Source organism: Oryzias melastigma, linkage group LG14 (assembly GCF_002922805.2).
Source record: "Oryzias melastigma strain HK-1 linkage group LG14, ASM292280v2, whole genome shotgun sequence".
Taxonomy (NCBI): Eukaryota; Metazoa; Chordata; class Actinopteri; order Beloniformes; family Adrianichthyidae; genus Oryzias; species Oryzias melastigma.
The window spans coordinates 27869620-27889249 of NC_050525.1; the positions used below are offsets into that span (position 1 = coordinate 27869620).

The following is a 19630-nucleotide window of genomic DNA, read 5'->3' on the forward strand; positions in this document are numbered from 1 at the left end:
CACCGGAAAGGGAAGAGGGGCGGGATTGCACCGCACAGACAGTCCCACTTATAAGTCAGAGGCAAATGTCTAATAAACTCTTGGGGCTCTTCACAAACTATGTCCAAAAAAAAACAAACACCAGTTTTGTCATTTTGGCCAAAAATGACAATTATATTTATTTATAAGACCTCTGGAAACACTTTGAACGAAGATTAAAAGATATTGAAGTCGGACTTTACAGTAATTTAGCCAAAACATAATTAATTTTTTCTGAAAAGCAACCGGTTTGTTCCCCAATAAGTTTTGATATAAACAACAGGGAATTAAGTCTTTACAATATTTTCTTTTACGGTTTTAATTTTTTTGTTTCAGAAAATTAGAAAGTGATCTCGTGTAATCTTTCTTAGCTTCTTATCTCAGTGGACAACAGTGAATCCGGGTCACATTGTGTCAGTTTTACCATCTGTCTTACACTGGAAGAGAACCACAAATCCTCCAGTTACATCACTTCAAAACAGAACCAGGAACTTGAAAGTGATTTCTCCAAAAGCTCCATGAGGATTTCCTTTGAATACGTTTATTTTTCTGTATTTAAAAGAACCTCAACACGGATAAATCTGAACCACAGTTGCAGACGTCCTTGCATTCAGTTGTTGTCCACGGCTGACAGCCACAATCAAGCAGAGCAGCTCAGTTCTTCGTGGCGCCGCCGTCGACATGCGTGTCTTTGAGACACCCGAGCGCGCTCCGCCACGGGTCGCAGCGCCTCTTCGTCCGGGCCCCTGCAGGGACGGGGCCCTCAGCACGCCTTACAGGCCGTTGTTAATTAATATGGCAGAGATCCTGATGTCCAAATGGTCATGATTAGCCCTCTTTGTGGGGGAGCGAGGACAAATGGTGCACTTTTCCGTTTTAATTAAAATCAAGGTTGAGTCACAACGAGTTAGAAAATGTTGCCATTACGTTGATTAGCCAGCAGGTTCTCAGACAGGATTGAGATGTCCCTGGTGGGATCTGGTTTGTGTGTGAGAACGAGGCCCCACTGTTTCACTCCACCCCCCCACCCCTCACACCACACCACCTAAACTCAACTGTTTTTACCAAACAAAGCTGCAACTTTCTTCAGAGAGTGCTTTTATTAGTAGTAATAATATTTTGAAGTGACGGACCCAGAGGAAGGGATAGAGTTAGACATTTAGCCTCGGATGCACTTAAGATCCACGAGGGCAATGCAGCAATGTGCATCTTGGCCGCATGCAAATATGTGAGAGCAACATCAGCCTTCATCTTGTCTGGTCATTCAATTCAATTCAATTCAATTTTATTTATATAGCCCAATATCACAAATTCAATTTGCCTCATTGGGCTTCATGCCTGTAGTATTTACAGATGTACAGATGGAGTCATAAAATATGCACAATAGGTAAAAACTAAACAGACTATAAAGAACGGTCATCCCTGTCCTTAGACCCTCCCTCGCGGTAAGGAAAAACTCCTAAAAAAACCTGAGTCAGGAAAAAAAAAAAATGTCATGATTGGTAACACAAATTCACATGATTTTTTGCAGAGTTTCAGGAGACTGTTTGAAGTGTGGAGCAGCATTTCCTCTGCGAGCTCACATTGTTCCGAAGCTGCTCAGAGACACAGTTTTTCTGAGTCCAGCAGCTCGTTCGCACACAGCAGCCGGACAGACTGCGGTCCGAAGCTCACGCCGTTACAAAGCACCCTTCCCTGGCCACAAACACAAAGTCATGAGCCTGCTACTCTGTTTATGGATGTTGTTGGCTCTCAGAGCAGCCAATCAGTCCCAGAGCCTCCAACTGGAGCTAGCTCCAAACTGTCCAGCAAACACTGACTTCATGTCAGTGTCAGGATTTGATCGGATTTGATCTGGAAGCTTCACGCTAAAGCTAGCAGACCGGCGATTATTGATGATGTCATCGAACAAGTGACGTCCTAAAAATTAGAAATTTTTTCATAACTCCCTCATTGGAGGGTTAAATGAAGGGAAAGGGGGAAGGGAAGAATTTGGATTAGATCAACTATTCGCTCTAGTGAGACAGAAATTGTGAGTTTTTTCTATCAAATTATTTTCCATCAAATTTTTGTGCCATAAAACATCAAGGGTTAAAAAAAAAAAATCAGACTGAGCATTCAAAGGTTTAATCAATTCAGAGTTGTGCAACAGAAAAAGCGCATTCCTGAACACGTTTGTGTCTGTAGGTTTAGAGGCAAATTGTGCTTTTCAGCAGTCACACTGTGGTGTGAATGCTTTGCAGCACTCACACCACAGTGATTCTCCTGCTAACTTTCCGTTTTCTTCCATACGTTTTTTGACTCGTAAAAAGTAAATCACATTTATTTAAATTTCTTCTATCTTAGTAACAAAACATTCAGGGTATTCAGCGCATTACTGCTTGTACCTTTTTATTTGTAAGTTTTATGAAATTTCAATTATTACGCGATTTATGCAAAATTTTCAGCCAATGTTAAGTCAATGGGGATTGTTTCAAAATGTTTGTGCACCTTTCATATTGTGTTTGATTTTGGTATCAAAAAGTTCAGCACGTTGAGGACATTCATGCTTATATTTTTGGTATTTATACATTTCACGGTTTTGAAATTTTACGCATTTTTTGCAATTTTTTAAAAACTTTTTTGGCGGGCTAATGTGGTATCTGCTGAGGTTTTTGGGGCTAATTGGAATTAAGCTAATACATTAGGAATGTGTTCGCATTTTTTGATAATTTAGCATCCATCAAGGAGTTTGGGGCTAATTTTGGGTTGAGCTAATATTTTAGGAACGTGCTAGCTTTTTGGTTAATTTGACGTCTACTGAGATTTTTTTGGGCTAACTTGGAGTCAAGCTAATATTTTACGAACATCCAACGTCTTAGCATTTTTAGGCAATTTGGCACTTACTGAGGTCTTTTTGGGCTAAGACAGGGGTCTGCAACCTGTGACTGTGGAGCCACATGTGGCTCTTTTACCCCTCCCTTGTGGCTTTGAGGTTTAAAAAAGATGAACAGTTTACATTTTAAGAAGTTATGTAAAAAATAAGTAAATCACAAGTTCAACTAATAGATTTTTGAGTGACGTTTATCACAGAAAACCAATTTGAGGTCAGTAAGAATTTAGCTATTTTTGAACAAATTAAAAGTTTTTCGTTTCACCTTATAGTTTGAAAAACTCAAACCATACACTTAATTCACTCAGATTTAATTCTGGTTACTTAGATTTACAAATTCTTCACTAAGATGCTCCACAAAAGTAAAAAATAAACGGCTTATTTTTATTTTTTATTACTGCTGACATACACAACCTAATATTAGATTTGCTGCATTGAGATGATCCTTTTATTTTGAAAACCCTTAAAAAGTTACTAAAAGGCTATTTTCTTTTTATATTTATGTTAAAAAACAATAGCTCATTTACATTTATCATTATAACATGAATACAAAACAGTGGCCTATTTTTTAAAGGGTGAAGTTACGTTTTGTGGCTCCTACTGGGTTGTTGTTGGTGAAAAATGGACCCGAACGGCTCATTAGGTGTTGAAGGTTGCAGACCCTGGTTCTAAGTTCTGGGTTGAGCTAAAATTTTTGGGTATTATACAAATAATTCTAGCACTTTCAGCAAATTGTTTTAGCAATTTCTTAAATTGCCAAAGCATCTTCAGCGACCACATTCAGCAGAAACCATTCATGCTAGCATTATCACTGGTAATGCAAATTATCTAGTTTCTTATGAACTCTTGACACTCTGCAGAAACTACATCCCACAAAATAACAAGTTTTGTGGTCATTAATAAAAGACCACTAGGAGAGCTCTGAAAATGGATCAAAAGATGATGGGAATGGTACTTCAAACCTCAAATTTTAGGCACAGATTTACTTTCTGCTTTTTGAGTAAAAGAAGAACAAAAAACTCGACTTCACCTCTCTGTGATGTCAGATCTGCCTCGCAGGAAGTGCAGTAAAATAGCTGAGAAGTGGAAGACTGTTCAAAACATATTTACTCTTACAAGCGTTTCAAAGGAAGTGTTAGTATCTCCTAGAATGACATTCCCTGCCTCCCTTCAAAAGTCTTTTAATGCTGCAAATTACTTTCCCAGAAAGAAAAATCCTTTCACAGCAGCACACAATGTAAAAATCTGTGATGTTTGCTGCCTATTTTCTTCTGAACGACATCTTCAATAAATCACATTTCTGCGACTTTCTTTGTTTTCTTTGCGGCGTCTTCCCATCAGAAAAGCCAAACCCAGCAGAATGTTTTGAAATTGTGAAATATCAAATGAGTTTTCTCCCTCATGAGAGCGTTGAGAATAATTACAGAAGCTTTTGTTGGCAGAGAGGGAAAGGTCAGAGTGTTTTCTTCTTAATCAAAAGTCTTGTAGTCGCATTGTGTGTCGAACAATTTATCCAGATCTGCTCAGAAATGACCAGCAGGAGCGGCGAAACAAACCTGATGGCTCCTGCTCAGTGTGAAACTGCATTGCAGGTTAGCGTTCAGCAAAAGCTGCAGATTTTCCTGGTAAATCAAAGCAGCTCTGCTGCAGAATGAGGTTTATTCTCCCCATGTTTCTCCATCAGGAGCAGCAGAAGCAAAAACCTGGCATTACTCGTGGCATTGCATCACACTGAGCTAAATATGATTACTTTCTGCAAATATCCTCATATTTTGGTCACTCGAGGACAAACAGAGATGTTCTGCAGGTTCCACTCCAGCTGATCTCTCTGTCCACCTTTGATTAAGAAGAATGACAGCGAGGAGCCTTGCTGTGGATTGATGTTTAAATAAGCCTGTCCTCCGTCTCACATGGAGACAGTGGGGTTCCTGCTGCAGATCAATATGAGCTAATCTGTTTCTACTGTGAAAACACTCTCTGGATACTCTGGAATCTGAATGAGCCTTGAGATTTGCACTTGAGGTTAGAGAGCGTTTCAATCATAATCTTATCTTTTCCCTGCATTCATATAAAGTCACCTCTGTCTGAGAACCACAGTGATGGTTGGGAGGCTGAGATCCAATAATGACAACAAGGGTTTTCAAAGCTGGAACAAACAAAGAACACACAAACTAATGTGAAGCTGGAATGAGAGTTTCTAGGTTAGCCAAAACAAACCAGATCAACAAAAAATCAGATTGTTCTAAATAAATGTTTCTTATTCAAATCTCACATTTGGGTTTACATTGCAGTTCCTAAAATAAGCACCTTATAATGGTTATAGAAATGAGCAAATTTTCCTTGAAAACATTTGACACCAAAAACTGGCATGTCTTTTGCTTTGATATGAAGACTTTTAAACTCCCAGCTTAATGGACTGGTACAGATCTGTGGGACAGTTGGTACCAGTTCGCAGAGAAAACAACACAACCAACATTTTTACCAGTTTATTTCTAATCTGATTCAAAAGGAAGTTTAATTCTGGAAAATCAATAGATTCTCTCCACTACACCTGACTTATTTTTGATTCGTGTCAAGTCGCTTGGTCATGTGTCCAAAACCCATCCATTACTTTATTAAAGTCTTTCCTCCTCCTATTATGGATTTATTGCTATAGTTCCCGCAGACCATAATAACAATGCGTAATATTGACCAACCTGTTGTCTAATGTTATGAGGATGCTGCTAATAAAGTTTTTTATTATTATATTTAGAAAATACCAGTTTTAGTGACTTTTGATTTCATCCATAACACCTTAAAAATCAGACGTGGGTAAAGTTGATGTCCAATTTTTTTTTAGCAGTTATGGGTTAACAGAAAATCTAGATCACATTTTAATGATTCTGACACAAAATCTAAAGAACAAATAAAGTTTAAAGCAGCTGCAGAAATTTTACAGAGGATGAAGATGAACTTTACCATCAAAAGTTAAGGGAAACTGGAAGATAAAGAAAATCAAATCAGATGCTTACTTCAGCCTCATACATGCCGGTCTGTGAAAATAATTTCTTTATAAATCCAAAGTTTGTTGTAAATGACAGGTGGGTGGACCCAAAGGTGGGCTGAACAAAACGCTCACTTCACTTTGCCTCGCTCATTTTATTTGGTACTTCCTGCTTCAGCGTCAGAATTCTACAGGTGAGAATAGAGATGATTGATCTAGTGTAAATACCGTATTTTCTGGATTATAAGTTGCCAGAGCAAAAAACGTCTAATCAAGAAGAAGAAAATCATCTACAAGTCAAACTTTTATACTTGCAAAAAATAAAAAATAAAAAAAAAGAATAATGCTTCAAAGCAAATGAGAAAAATATCAAAGTTTAAGAGGAAAACAATCAGATTCTCCTCCATGTTTGTTTTGAACGTCACTTCTTCTTCTTGCACTGTCAGAAGAAAACACAGCACCCTCTAGTGGTTGCTACCAAAAAGAACCACTAAAGGGCAACCAGTTGTTATTAGCGGAAAAATAAATATATGAGACTATTTATGCTTAAAAAAAAAAAAGAATCACAAATAAGTCGCTTCTGAGTACAAGTCGCACCCCTGGCTAAACTATGAAAACATTTATACTCTGGAAGATACGGTATATCTATGACTTATTGCTCTGGTTCCACAGACATTCTAGTGATGAAAAGTTATTGATATTTTTTTAATATCAGATTAATATGAGAAAAAGTAATTTCATATCTTGGAACTGTCTTCAATATGTAAAATAATATTTCAGTTTTGACTTAAAAGACACTTATTATCAAAAAGGATCAAATGACTTTAGTCCCACTATTGATAATCAGATTATACAAATTGACCACATGCTATAAATATTTTGGGGAGTGTTAAAGGGGATTTTGGAACGTCAAATTAATTTAATAGAATTTTTTTGGTTGTCATGTTTAAAGATCCATTTTGCACCATTTTAATAGTTCGGTTTGTTTCCTATTTCCGTCTATTTGGATTAAATTTTAGTATAAAGTAATAATAAACTTGTGCATAGTTTAAACTAAAGAGCAGGTGGTTGTTAATCTGTCACAATAATTATACTTCCAGCTAATTTGAATGTTTTTAATGAAGTTGCTCCCCAAAACACCTTATTTTTTTATTAGAATTATTTATGATATAAAGTAGATAGAAAAATGTGAACAGGTATTATTATGACTGGAATCACACAGCACATCTCACCTTCCCTAAAGATTTAAAATGCCAGCCCATCTCCTAAAGTATTCAAATCAGGAAGTATCGTTACTACTAAGCTCCGCCCCCTGGCTTTCAGAGAGGCAAAAGATTTTAAAGGATGCCAAAACACTTCATTTGATTCCCGTTGAGCTCTTCACCTCCACCAGTCAGTTAGTGGTGTGTTAAAGCAGCCTCTCCTATGACAGCAGTTCATGTTAAGCAGCTTTTCAGCTTCAATCTACAAAAAAAGCCTTTGCGCCTAAAAGCATCATCGCTGCTAATGTTGATCTTCTGCCTCCGTTTGGCTCAGACTGATAGAATCTGAAACGTTTCGCGTGGATTCAGACGGGCTTCCCACCGCACCAGTTGCTCCTGTTAAAAGACTAAAAACCAACAGAAAACCCTCCAGATATTCGGCTTTGCGGCTGATTAGAATCTGTTTTTTTCCTGAGTGAAGTAAAATCCCGGCTGCTTTGGCAGAGGTCATACAGCAACATCTGCCACAAAAACTATCATCCCTCCCCCCTCCAGCTCAACCTCCCTGCCCAGACCTGGATTAGTGCTGGCCTGAACCCCCCCCAGGAGCACCACTCTGCATGGATTAACTCCATGAATTTGCTTCTGTCAGACGCTAACCCACAAACTGTCTGCAGAAACCGGCGGTGACAGCATCCCCTTATCTTTTGTCAACATGCTCCGTGTCCACTTCTATGGATATTGAACCACACAGTCCAGCTGGAGGGACGCACACCTCTGCTTTCTGGCACAAAAACAACACAGTCGCACAACAGGAACGGCACGTGAACGAGGATGCACTCCGCTCCACTCAAGACCAAGAAGGCATGAATCATTCAGCCCAGACTGATGGACACAGACCATAATGAGGCGTTGATAAAGCAGCCGACTGCCTCATGCTACGCTTTGTTCCAGGAAAGTCACATCATTCTTTCAGTTGAAGCAGCAGCAGCAGAAAGAGGAGAGAGATGTATTTGTTGCAGCAGCAACAGTTGGCTGTCGACTGACGGGCAAAGAGTTAGCTGCAGCGCTGAGACGCATGCACTGGAGGAAAAGGTGACACATGAAGCCACGAGGCTGGACGGACGCCTGGCAACCGGTGGCAGAGCAGGACGCTGTGACAAAGAAAAAGCAGAAGCATCACTCACTGGAGTCGTCCGAGTCGTATCCTTCCACATCCGGCTCCTCGTCCCTCCTGACGGCCTGTGGGGAGGCGGTGGCTCCAGCACACGCCCGCTCGGGGCTGTCCTCATTGGGGCGCTCACTTTCGGCGGCGGACACAGAGGTGGAGGGGGTGGAGAGGGGGGAGCGCAGTGGCCCGACGTGGGGCGCAGCGGCGGGGAGGCCCCGCGGGTACCGGGGGAAGTAGTCCGAGATCTGCTTGATGGGTTGGATGGGGCCGGGGCACACGTCAATGGCCATGTGCTCCTGGATGCTGATGGTGGGTTTCTCGCCTTTGCGTTGTGTCATGCATGCGGTCCAGCCCGGAGCCCACTCCCAAACCCCCCCAAAGAAGAAAAAAAAAAGCCCGCAGACACCTGTTTGCGTTCCTCCTGTTGCTTCTCTGCTGGAGCTGCTGTCCTGCTGAGCACTGAAGGTGGGGAGGTGCTGAGTGGAGATCCCTGCGCCCGTCCTCAGACCATGCTGTCTGCCCGCCTCACACACAAACACACTCCTCCACCGACCCTCGCCGCTCCTCCTATACCCCTCACTCTGCCCACGTCTGCGCCGCCTATCCGAGGGAGAGGGACTGGAGAGAGAGGAAGGGATTAGACGGGAAGGAGGGAGGGATCAGCGGATGTCATCGCCTAGCAACCAGCCGGTAAACAGGAACCGTCGGTCGAGGTGCTTAATTATGATATTAACCGCATCCATCTGTTGGTGGGAGGGCAGATCCAGAGCCACACTGGGTTTGGGCACGTGGAAGCCAGCACATCTCGTGCTCTGATAACCTGGAAAATGAGCCATGAACTGATGTCCTGTGTTGACTGAAGATCCCGTCTTACAGAAACTACTTTTCATTCAGTTTCCATCCTGATTCAAAATGTTAAAACCTTAAAGATGTGCTCACTCATTCATTCCAGCCTGTTTCGGTGCATTTCCACTTCCCTGTGCACCAATTATGCACCCTGATGTTATCACAAGTTTCATAATTGCTCACCATCTGTTGCAATTTCGTCCTCAGTGTATGTGTTCATTTCCACATTTCAGCGCGTTGCATGGATCTGGCTCTTCACTCTGACACTGATGCTAAACTGAGCTCTCCATGCAAGGTTTTGCATGATTAAACGCCGGTGATTTTGAATTAGTTGAGGCTGCTGCGCTGCAGAAGTGCCAAAGAGGAGTTTGGAAATAAAAGCCAGGCTTTTCTCACGTAACTCTGGTTATGTAAGAGGAAATCTCAGTCGCTCAGGAAAATCCCTCCCAGGAGATTTTGGGGGAACTTTAACCTCTGTGCTTCACACAGCAGATCGGACCTCTGCAGAGAAAAAAGGAAGCAGCTCCCTCTAGTGGTGTCTTTTAGGAACAAATAAAACCCAATTATTTCAAAACCAAAGACAAACATTTAGTTATATGACTGACTTATAAAATGGGGAATGCTTCAATGTATTTTGGGGAACAAACTGAGCAAAAACAGATCCAGAAAGCCAAAGTAGAAACAACATCTGATCATTCCATTGAAATTAAGGTTAGTTAATGCTGGTCCTCAGGAAACAAAACCCTCAAATGATTCCACCTCCTGATTGAGTGAACACACCTGAGACAGGTAGTCAGCATCAAGGAGTCCAAGGATACCTGGAACACAGTCGGGTTTGTGGGTCTGGAAGACACCGAGTTCGCCAGCCCTGCCCTGAATGCTCGAATACATTTTTAGAAGAAAAATGAAATAAAAGATGGACTTCTTGAAAGATGTGTCTCCAAAAAGCTTTGGAGTCAAACAAACTGGAGTCACTTCATAGCAGGAGGACCCGGACTCCTACAACTGATGGAACCTTAAGCTCTTAAATGTACCAATAAACTACTAAACAACTGATTAACAGAAGATAAATTTAAGGATTCTTCAGACCACATTAAATTAATTTAAGACTGTATGTACAAAGAAAATGGAACAGACAGAGCCCGCCATTCTATGATCCCATTGTGTCTAGTTTAAATGTATATTGGCGAGCAGTGTAGTTCATTTCATAAGGATTTTCACTAACTATGAGTAATCCCTATTTTCAAGACATTTCAAGACATTTCTCCACAACGACGATCAAGCACCGACGAGCATGAGTTGAATACATTTTTGAGGTTAAACGATTTTAGACCAGTTCATGATGTTATGACATCATGCATCCAGGAAAATGTCTTTTAGTCATATCGCATTGACAATAAAAAACTTAAGACCTATTAATGATAATTTAAGACAATTTAATCCTTATAAAAGCCTTATTTTTACAAAACTCATGAATATGAAAGTTACAAAACAGATTAGCGATGCCATCAACAGGAGATACGAATTCTGGCAGGGATACATATCTTGACACAACCACCGCTCAACATGAGGGTTTGCAGGACCGAAGGGGACCTGTATTTGAGAGGTAAAATGGCGCTAGCATCATAAGCTAATAAAGGCTAACGTATTACCCAAAAAATGTCCATATCCATCAGTAAGGGCAGATTAAGGTTTATGAAAATGTTGGCCTGTCAGTTTGTGAGCTAAAACTCAAGATAACTTACATTTACAAGGATTCAACTAACGCAAACTTTTATCTGAAGTGACTCCAAAGTGATGGACATAAACTACGAGTCAACTCTGCAGGAAAGAACGTGGTCTTTTAGTGATTAATGAGGCACTTTTAATTTTAATGATTGCACTTTTCTGACCGATAGCTGACCTACTGATTCCTATTTTTGCCAATAGTTAGTTATGACCTACAGGCACAAACTCTTTACTTTTTTCTCGTAGTAGAATTGCTCTTCTCACTGAAGACCCAACGGAGGACCACGGACTGCTTCTTTGTTTCAATTGCTTTTGTAGAGGCAGATAAGATTAGTGGATAAGATTGATTTACATCCAAGCATCAGCTGATCAAGAATCCCACAAAACTAAGGAAATTAGGGGCCGATTGATCGCTGTCTATCGATTGAGCAAATAAAGGGGATTACATGTGATTAAGATGGTGCTTTCTGACATTTAGCTGGTGGAAAATGCAAAAGGGGACCAAATTCTTGCACAATAATGTGACATAATACATATCTTCCTCCATCCTGAATCTCAAGGATCACAATGATCCTGAAGCAAGACACACCCTGAACAGGACAGTCAACTGAAGGACAACATAAAGAGCCAATCACAGCACGCTCAATCAATCCTCTTAAAACCAATTAAAATCATGGAAATTCCATATCCAGGATTTGAACCAAGAACCCTGTTGATACAGGATGACACATCAAATCACCACAAATACTAAAATCACTAACAAGTACCACTTAAATATAAAAAATGATGCGATTAGGCAGTCAGAAGCGAACGTGGTTATTTCAGCCTCTAAGTTTCCACATCACTGATGCCTTTGGAAGGGATGTTTGTTTCAGCTCATTGTTCGGGCGATCGTCTCCACTTTGACTCCCTCTGCTCTCAAACAGAGCTGCCGGCCACAGCAGGCAGCTGTTCACCACCTGCTCAACAGCAAACAGCACCTGAGCGAAGCTGCCGAGCAGTCCCCCCCCTCCAGGAGCTGACAGAAACAAACACTCGGCCAAAAGAGAGACGCTCGCCTCAAACTCCAACGAAACACTGCTTTAGAGAGTACGGGCTGAATCATTTCCATGTTACTGCTTCAGGGAGGAGAATAAAGAATCGACTTAGAGGTAAACTACAGCTGTGAGCGGCTGGTTCTCACAAACACTGAAAGACGGCAGAAGAAAACAGACAATTATTTAAGAAAAATGAGAGATGTTTGTGCAGCTTTGTTCACGTGGACAATAAAAATGACACTTCAACCCCAGCAGGTATTCTAACAGTATGAAAGCTTCCAGTTTAAATTCTATTTTTTGAAAACGTGCTTGAGAGTCCATTAAAATATATATCATCAAAAAGGCAGACACTCCCAGCTCCTAATCAAGCTATGGTTTGTTGTCTTTACAAGTAAACACAGAATAAGGACACATAAACATACTATCTGAATAAGGTTGATTTCAAGGGAAAAAAAATTGGATAAAATAGTTTACGGATTTTTTTGCTTTTTTTCTAGCAAACTCTATTATTCTTTATAGTAACTCTGACAGGATTTGCTTGTGAATCTACGATAGAGGTAGAAGTAACATTTTTAGGCATACCTTTGCATCGTCTTTTCTTCTCATCCAAGATCCTCTTCAGGGATTACAATGGGAATAGCAGCTGCTCTTTCCCACATTCATGGAGCCGGACTGTCTGCTCTGAGGTCGAAAGAAAAAGAAATAGCATAAAAACTTAAACCTCTCAACATTCCCCAAAATTAAAATAATTCAAATTTCTGACTGCATTTTTTTTAAATATTCATAATTTTAGCCCATTATCCATTATGATATGGATTTTAATGTACTCACATTTAACATAATGACCAAATGAGCTGCTCACATGATGTGGATTTTTTCCAAATTCCTCACATTAAAATTCTATAATATGACGCTTTCTTTCCGTGTAAAATTCTCAGCCATTCTCATCCTAGTTCTTCATGTTTTTTGGCAAAAAGCAAAACTGCATGGTAGTTTCTCTGTTTGACCTGTGACAGACGAGCATCCGGCAATAATTGCCTATTTTGCCTTAAAACTGAGTTCTACAGCGGTCTTCAAGAGTCAGTTTATGTTTAGATATCTCCAATAATGCCAACTAGCAGAATAATGACGTCACATGAAAAAACCCAAATGTTAGGAATTACTTTTAAACATCCAAACTTGGTTTATCACATGACACCTGGAGAAGATGCAGCCGTATTCACCTACTGGTTCTTTTCAAATTCTACATGCATCTTTCGCAGATATTAGTGCTAAAATTAATAACGTTTTTACAGAGGGTATAGATATTACAATAAGAGGCTGCACCAGTTGAACCAAATGTCTTACTCTGTTTTAGCGGCTGCAAAGTTTTATTGCCATCTGACCATGGATGGTTTACATTGGGAAAAGACTCATACTACTGTTCTATTTTGCACAGTAAATGTGTTTTCTTTTACCAGCTGTCTTGCGTCTAGTTCTCTCATAAAGTTTGTTTAAAAAATACTTTGAAACAGCTCATTTGTCATAAATTAGACTTTTGAAGCAGTACTGGCACTAAACTACAATTATAGAGTATTAAATAGGTTAAATATATTCCCCGCTTCTCTGCAGAGTCATGTATATTACAGTTTACTCAAAAATATTTGTATTAATTTTACAATGTAAATTATCTTAGCTTATGCTAGCTCCAAAAGGACAACAGGGCCACCGAGTGCCAAAAAAAATATTTGTTGCCCAACATGCATACATTTAAATACTACACAATAATAACATTTTACAGACAAAAAATACAAATGACTCATTTCAAGTTCCCTTTTCTTCTTCTTTTACTATCACTTCAGAAGTAAGTTTACTCTTTTAAAGGAATATGGTCTGCTTGCTGGAACCTTAAGCTAAAAAAAAATTATGTTTAAATCCCAATTAAATATTTTTTTCTGTCTACACAAGGAAAAAAGTAAAAAAGGCGAATATTTAAATCGATAGTTCCATTATTTGCACCGTAGTTCCAGAACATTCGAAACAATCTCAGATTTACTTCCGTAGCGTTAAATTTTCTTCCACGAGACACAAAGTTGATGCAATTTTTGTTTAGTAAAAGAAAGGAAAAATATGTTTTTAAATACACTTTTATAACATGTCTGTAGGCTTATTATTCAAATAAAAAGGGAATAAAGCTTACCTTTTTCCCGCCTGCTGCGTTTCCGTTTGTTCTTCTATCAATGCTAGCAGCTAGTAGCAGCTAACAAATCAAAATGGCGACTCCTCCCACGGCTGTGAAAACATGTCTCCCTTCTTCCTTCCCTCTGTCTTATTCTGACTATTAATGTTTTAATTTTAAAAAACTATATTTAAAAAAACTCCAGACTGTTTACCTTTTCCAGCTTTTGACTGACAGGCGGGTATGTGGGCGTGGTTATGGTTTTCCAAATTTGTCGCAAACCCGGAAGTTCTTCAAAAGAACACTAGAGGCTGGTTTCTAAAGTGAGATGTTTCATATCAAAATTTATTTAAAATCTTACACCTGAAAAATATGGATTAAGCAGGAAGAGTAGTAAAGAATAAAAATATTGGAATCGTATACAAAGACATGGATCCGCTTCATTGTATTGTCCTACTGCTCTTTTTCTTATTTTAGTTACTACAAAGATGTCTGGAGAAAATCTTATTCCACGCACACATACCAGTCATTTCCATTACAGACCAGACCTGTTAGAATTATGTAAAAAAGGTAGTAAAGAACGCATCAATCATTTGATTGGTGAATTTTGACTGCTTCCCCCCCAAATTTATCTGTTTTTCACTATTTTTAATTGTGTCAAAAGTCAAATACGAAATTCTTCCAAGCACTATTCAATTCTCATGTCTATTTTAGAAGATGATAATTGTAGAAGGAAATGAAATTAGAAAATTCCTTTATGCACAGACAACTCTGAGAGAAAGTTTATGACGTTATGGAACTCACTGGATACAACATTAAAACAAACATTAAAAAAAAAAGTTCAGGACAAAACATTACTACAATGATAGAAAGTAATCAGGCAAACTCAAACTGTAAACTAGTCACTTAGATTGATTTATGAAGAGGTTATGATTTTGAAAAGAATGATTGTTTATTGATCATTTTTAATATTTGTTGTTGTCGTCGTAATAACCTAAAAAGAGCAGATATAAGAAGATTCTGATGACTCCTTGTCTTTAGCTTCTTTAATTTTGAAATATCGTGTTTGTATTAACTTGGTATGAACTGAGGAACAAAAAAAGACATTTCAGAAACCCGATGTTTATCTTGCAAAAACAGGCCACATAGAAATATATAATAAAAATATTAACAATTGAAAATATTTCTAATAACAAAAAAATCTGCAAATGGGATTTAAAAATGATCATGCCTTGAATTTGTATTTTAGGAAAAAAATTGTAGTCACCGAGATGTAAATCCTTAAAATAAAATGATTTTGCTAATGAAAAACTTACTTAACGACTTACTCTTGCAAGACAGAAAATTGAGCAATTTTTCTTGAAACAATGATCTTTTTATTTTCCTAAAATTCAATTTTTGTCGTGAATGACCTAATTTTCATCTATGACTATATAATCAATGGGGGTATGATTTCAAATTACTGAAAAGATAACTGTTGAATTCATAAAAATCATGTGAAACGTTTCAGTCCAAAGAGACAGATTGCTGTCTAGCTTTAGTTGGAGAAGTGTTTCTAAAAACTCCAAACAGAAAATGCATGGTGGTGGTCCCATCATGAGATGGAACATTTTTTTTGACAACTAGCAGAATTAAACTTTAAAAGGATGGAATGAGAAGATCATTAGAATTAGTTTGAAGGAAATATATCTTTAAAAAAAGCAAAGATTGAAGCAGAATATGAGAAAAAAACTATCAGAATAAAAGTGTGGCTGGAAAAGAAAAGAATGATTTTTAAAGGCCACAAAAATAACAATGAAACCTTTTTAAATGTGTTGTCTCTGCTATAATCCCAATGTATGTATGTACTAACAAGCTGCGGTTCTGTGGTTCAGGAAAGGTGTAGCGGATAACCATCTCTGGTGAATTGCGTGCCACGTTCAGGGAAATGTGATGAATGTTCTCTTAACTGGCCCTCCATGGAGGCTCTGCCGCCGCAGTCACCCTGGGATTTAGCGTAAATGAAGGAGATGTGGGGTAAGGGTGACCTTTTCAAATGTTCTGGCTCTTAATGACCCACTGCGGAGGTTAAAACTGCCCTGAACTCGCTCTGCTCTTAACAGAGGAATGCCACTCGTGTCAATAGGATAAAACGAGTGGGCCGTGACAAAATGCCCCCGTGGATTTAACTGTGAGGAGCTTCTATACCAAAAACCCACAGTGGGAAATCCATGAGGACGTGGATATGTGAAGTATGATGTTAAATAAACAAAACACTTTTCTTATAATTATAAATTTATCACTAACAGATTGATGTTAGTGAAGGACATTTCTGTAAGATAACAGAGATATTTGTGTTTGAGATCTCCCTCTAGTGGTCACAGTAAAGTCTTTAAGTCTGATTACTGAAACATTACAACTGAAATTTGACCTCTAGAAACTCACAGAAACAAACAAAACATTTTACTTTCATACTTATTAATCGCAATTTTGGCTTCAACTTTCAGGCAGATTTGGGGATTTTCCCGCTCCTCTAACACACTGAGGTGGGGGGTGTCAGTCGTTTTCCATGACTGAAGGCGGACTGGGAAACATGCTGGCTGCCTGTGTGAAGGCAGGAGGTCACTGCTCTCCTCATCTGATCTGCAGTGATTTGTGAAGAGCCTTGTGGAGGTTTTGTGACGTAGCTGTTGCTTCCGTCGTTGTTGCAGAGGACCAACCAATGGGTGGAGTTTCTCCAAAGAGCTGTCTGGGCTGGAAAGGTTGCAGAGATGGAGGTTGAGGGAGAAACTGAGGAGGACAGATGGTAAGTGCTGCGTACTTCTATAGCGCTTTTCTACCTTGAAGGTCCAAAGCGCTTTCCAGACCCGTACTCACACTGGGGGCTCCGCTGCTGAACACTGAACACCTCCACCAGAGGCGATGTGGGGTTCAGTGCCCAAAGACACAACGGCACAATCACTCTTCAAAAACATTTTGTTTTTGCTCCTATTTCTCATGAGATGAACTCAAACACCTGAAACATTTTCTCTGGACACAAAGTAATAATTTCTCTCAAATATTGTTCACAGATCTGTCTAAACCTGTGCAGGTTTGACCATATTTCCCTTGCAGACTGTAATGGTTGAAAGTGTGTTGAAATGATGATGATGCCCGCTGAAATTAACGTGAGAACGACATCCAGGCGCTGTCCAGGTGAGACAGTGAGTAAACAAACTATATCCATATTTATGATAATTACTTTTGGAAAACTGAAAAAAAACTTTTTTATGAAATACGAGTTATTTCCAAGAGCTTCTTTTCTTATCCAAAATCTGAGGCTCCACCTTTCTCTCCTCGCAGTGTCTTCCTTGAGTATCCAAGTTCCACTCAAGAGAACAACCACGGAACTTTAGCAGAGATGGATGTGCATACCGTACAGGTCCATCTCTTCCAGTAGAAACCTCGTCGTCTATTCCATACATATGGTGTTTATTAGAGACGGGCGTCTGTTGGAGACCGGCGTTTATTCCTTCACAGATTGGTGATGCTAATGTGTTAATAAAATATGTTTATGGTGAGAACCCATTCGTTTTTGTGGATTGGGCGGAGCCGGTGCTCACAAATGTTCAGAATTGGGTGAATGGGTTAAAAAACTGCTTTGGGATTGTTTATAATGAAGAATAAACATTATAAAACCCTTAAAAAGTTGCTTTTGCATGGTATTTTAAAGTCCCATTAGCGCCGAGGAGTGGGAGTGGTGAGCTGCAGACTCAAGAACGGACACGACAACGAAGAGTCAAACTTTAGAGACGGTTTATTTAAACTTGAATTCATTTACAGCAGTTCCACTGGAGAGGAAGAGTTTCAGAGACATCTTAGCCACATTAAAACCTACGGTCCTACCTACGGTATGTACAGGGAGAAGGATGCAGCTGGGCAGTGCAGAAGGCACAGAAGTGGCTTTATAATCGCCTGCAAGCGCCGCTAACATGACCGGGAGAACTGACGTCAGCCTTACACTAGAGCTGTGTCTCGCTAAAGCAACTCAGTAGGATATGGTTCCAGCGCCTCCTTCACACTAAATGATTCCTCTACGTGGCCTCGTGAAATGCCAGCCGCCGTCAGATCTGTTAGCGTTAAGACTCAAACCATGTGAAGCTGGATTATGTTAAGGCCATCAGCAGTTCAAGAAATGCAATTCTATACAAAGATGAAAGCACACATGGGGGGGGCTCGACGCGGGCTTTTTGTTTGGCAAGAAAATGACATGCGCAGTTCACATCTTTAAATACCCACAACTCACATCCGCTCCTCGCTCACACGCGTCTCCAAAGTGCTGCCGGATCTCCAAACAAGACGGGATTCTATACAGCGAGGACCACGCACCACGGAGACGATCCATGCTCCCACACCAACATCAGTACAGTTAGGAAGACTTGTATACGAGCATCATTCAGTGAGGATAACCAATCACAGCTTACGAACAATCATCCTGGAAACAGACACGCAAAAAGAAATGCAACGTTTGAAACAACAGGTGAGAAAACCACTCGCTCAAAAGAAAAAAAAAATTCAAGTAAAGCCTTTCAACTGAAAAAAAAACTACATCATGTCTGAAAAATCACTGGAAATTCTTGCATCTCTGATTTCGATTATGCTGCTTATAAAAATACATTCAACAAGTTCATTAAATATGGAACAAATGAAAGAACAGAGGTAAGAAACGGTGGAGAACAGAACGGCTGAGGCGGACTTTCAGAGTCTGGTTTTCCTCTGAAGGACTTTCCACGAAAAACATCTAAATGTCTGTACTTGATTTAGCCTTTTCTGGGGTGATGGAACATACGGAAACGTTGGGTTTCAGTACTTTAACTCAGGGGTCCCCAAACTTTTTCTTGTGAGGGCCACATCACTGTTTTCGTCTCTGATGTGGGATCGGTTTGAAGGCCAACAGAAAAAGTGAAACAATCACAGCCTTAACATAAACATTTATCATTTTCCAGAAAACCACACAGACAAATTTTAAATGATTCATTTCTGCATTTTTTATAGAAAAAAAAAATACTAAAACATATTAAAAACTAGATATACAGCAATACCTGCAATAATGCTAAAGTGAATGCAGTAAAGTGAATGTGGCTGCTGAAGATGCTAGTGCTAACGGCTGAAGATGCTAGTGCTAACGGCTGAAGATGCTAGTGCTAACGGCTGAAGATGCTAGTGCTAACGGCTGAAGATGCTTAAATTGATGATTAAAAATGCTGAAGCTAATAGTTGAGAAACGCTAAAGCTGATAGTAAAATGGCTGAAGGTAATAGCTTAAAATGCTGAAGCTGTATTAGCTAAATGCCAAATAAGCCCCAAAAATCTGGTAAAATGTCTAATTTAGCCAAAACAGCTAGTATGAAGTTAAAATAATGAAATGGCAAATTAGCCTTAAAAAACAAACAAAAAAACCCTAATTTAGCCAAAACAGCTAGCATAAGGCTAAAATATTAGCCAAGCTCCAAATTCGCCTAAAAACTGTAAAAGTCCTAAATTAGCCAAATCAGCTAGCAGGTGGCTAAAATATTAGCTTTAGCCCAAAATAGCCAAGAAATCCTCAGTAACTTCCAAAACAGTCGAAGAAGCTAGCATATAAAGATCTGAATATT

At 39.4% G+C, this 19630-nt stretch overlaps 1 protein-coding gene across 1 annotated transcript in view; it reads right to left on the reverse strand.

The window, feature by feature from the left end:
- doc2b (double C2-like domains, beta) overlaps window positions 1–14625 on the reverse strand; it is a 141480-nt gene extending 126855 nt beyond the window's left edge. Inside the window, exons 1-3 of the mRNA XM_024264167.2 lie at window positions 14037–14625; window positions 12440–12538; window positions 8263–8864 (exon numbers count right to left, since the gene is read on the reverse strand). Coding sequence (XP_024119935.1) covers window positions 8263–8864; window positions 12440–12447 — 610 coding nt within the window. The 5' untranslated portion in view covers window positions 12448–12538; window positions 14037–14625. The remainder of the gene's footprint in view (window positions 1–8262; window positions 8865–12439; window positions 12539–14036) is intronic.
- Window positions 14626–19630: the final 5005 nt, after the last annotated feature.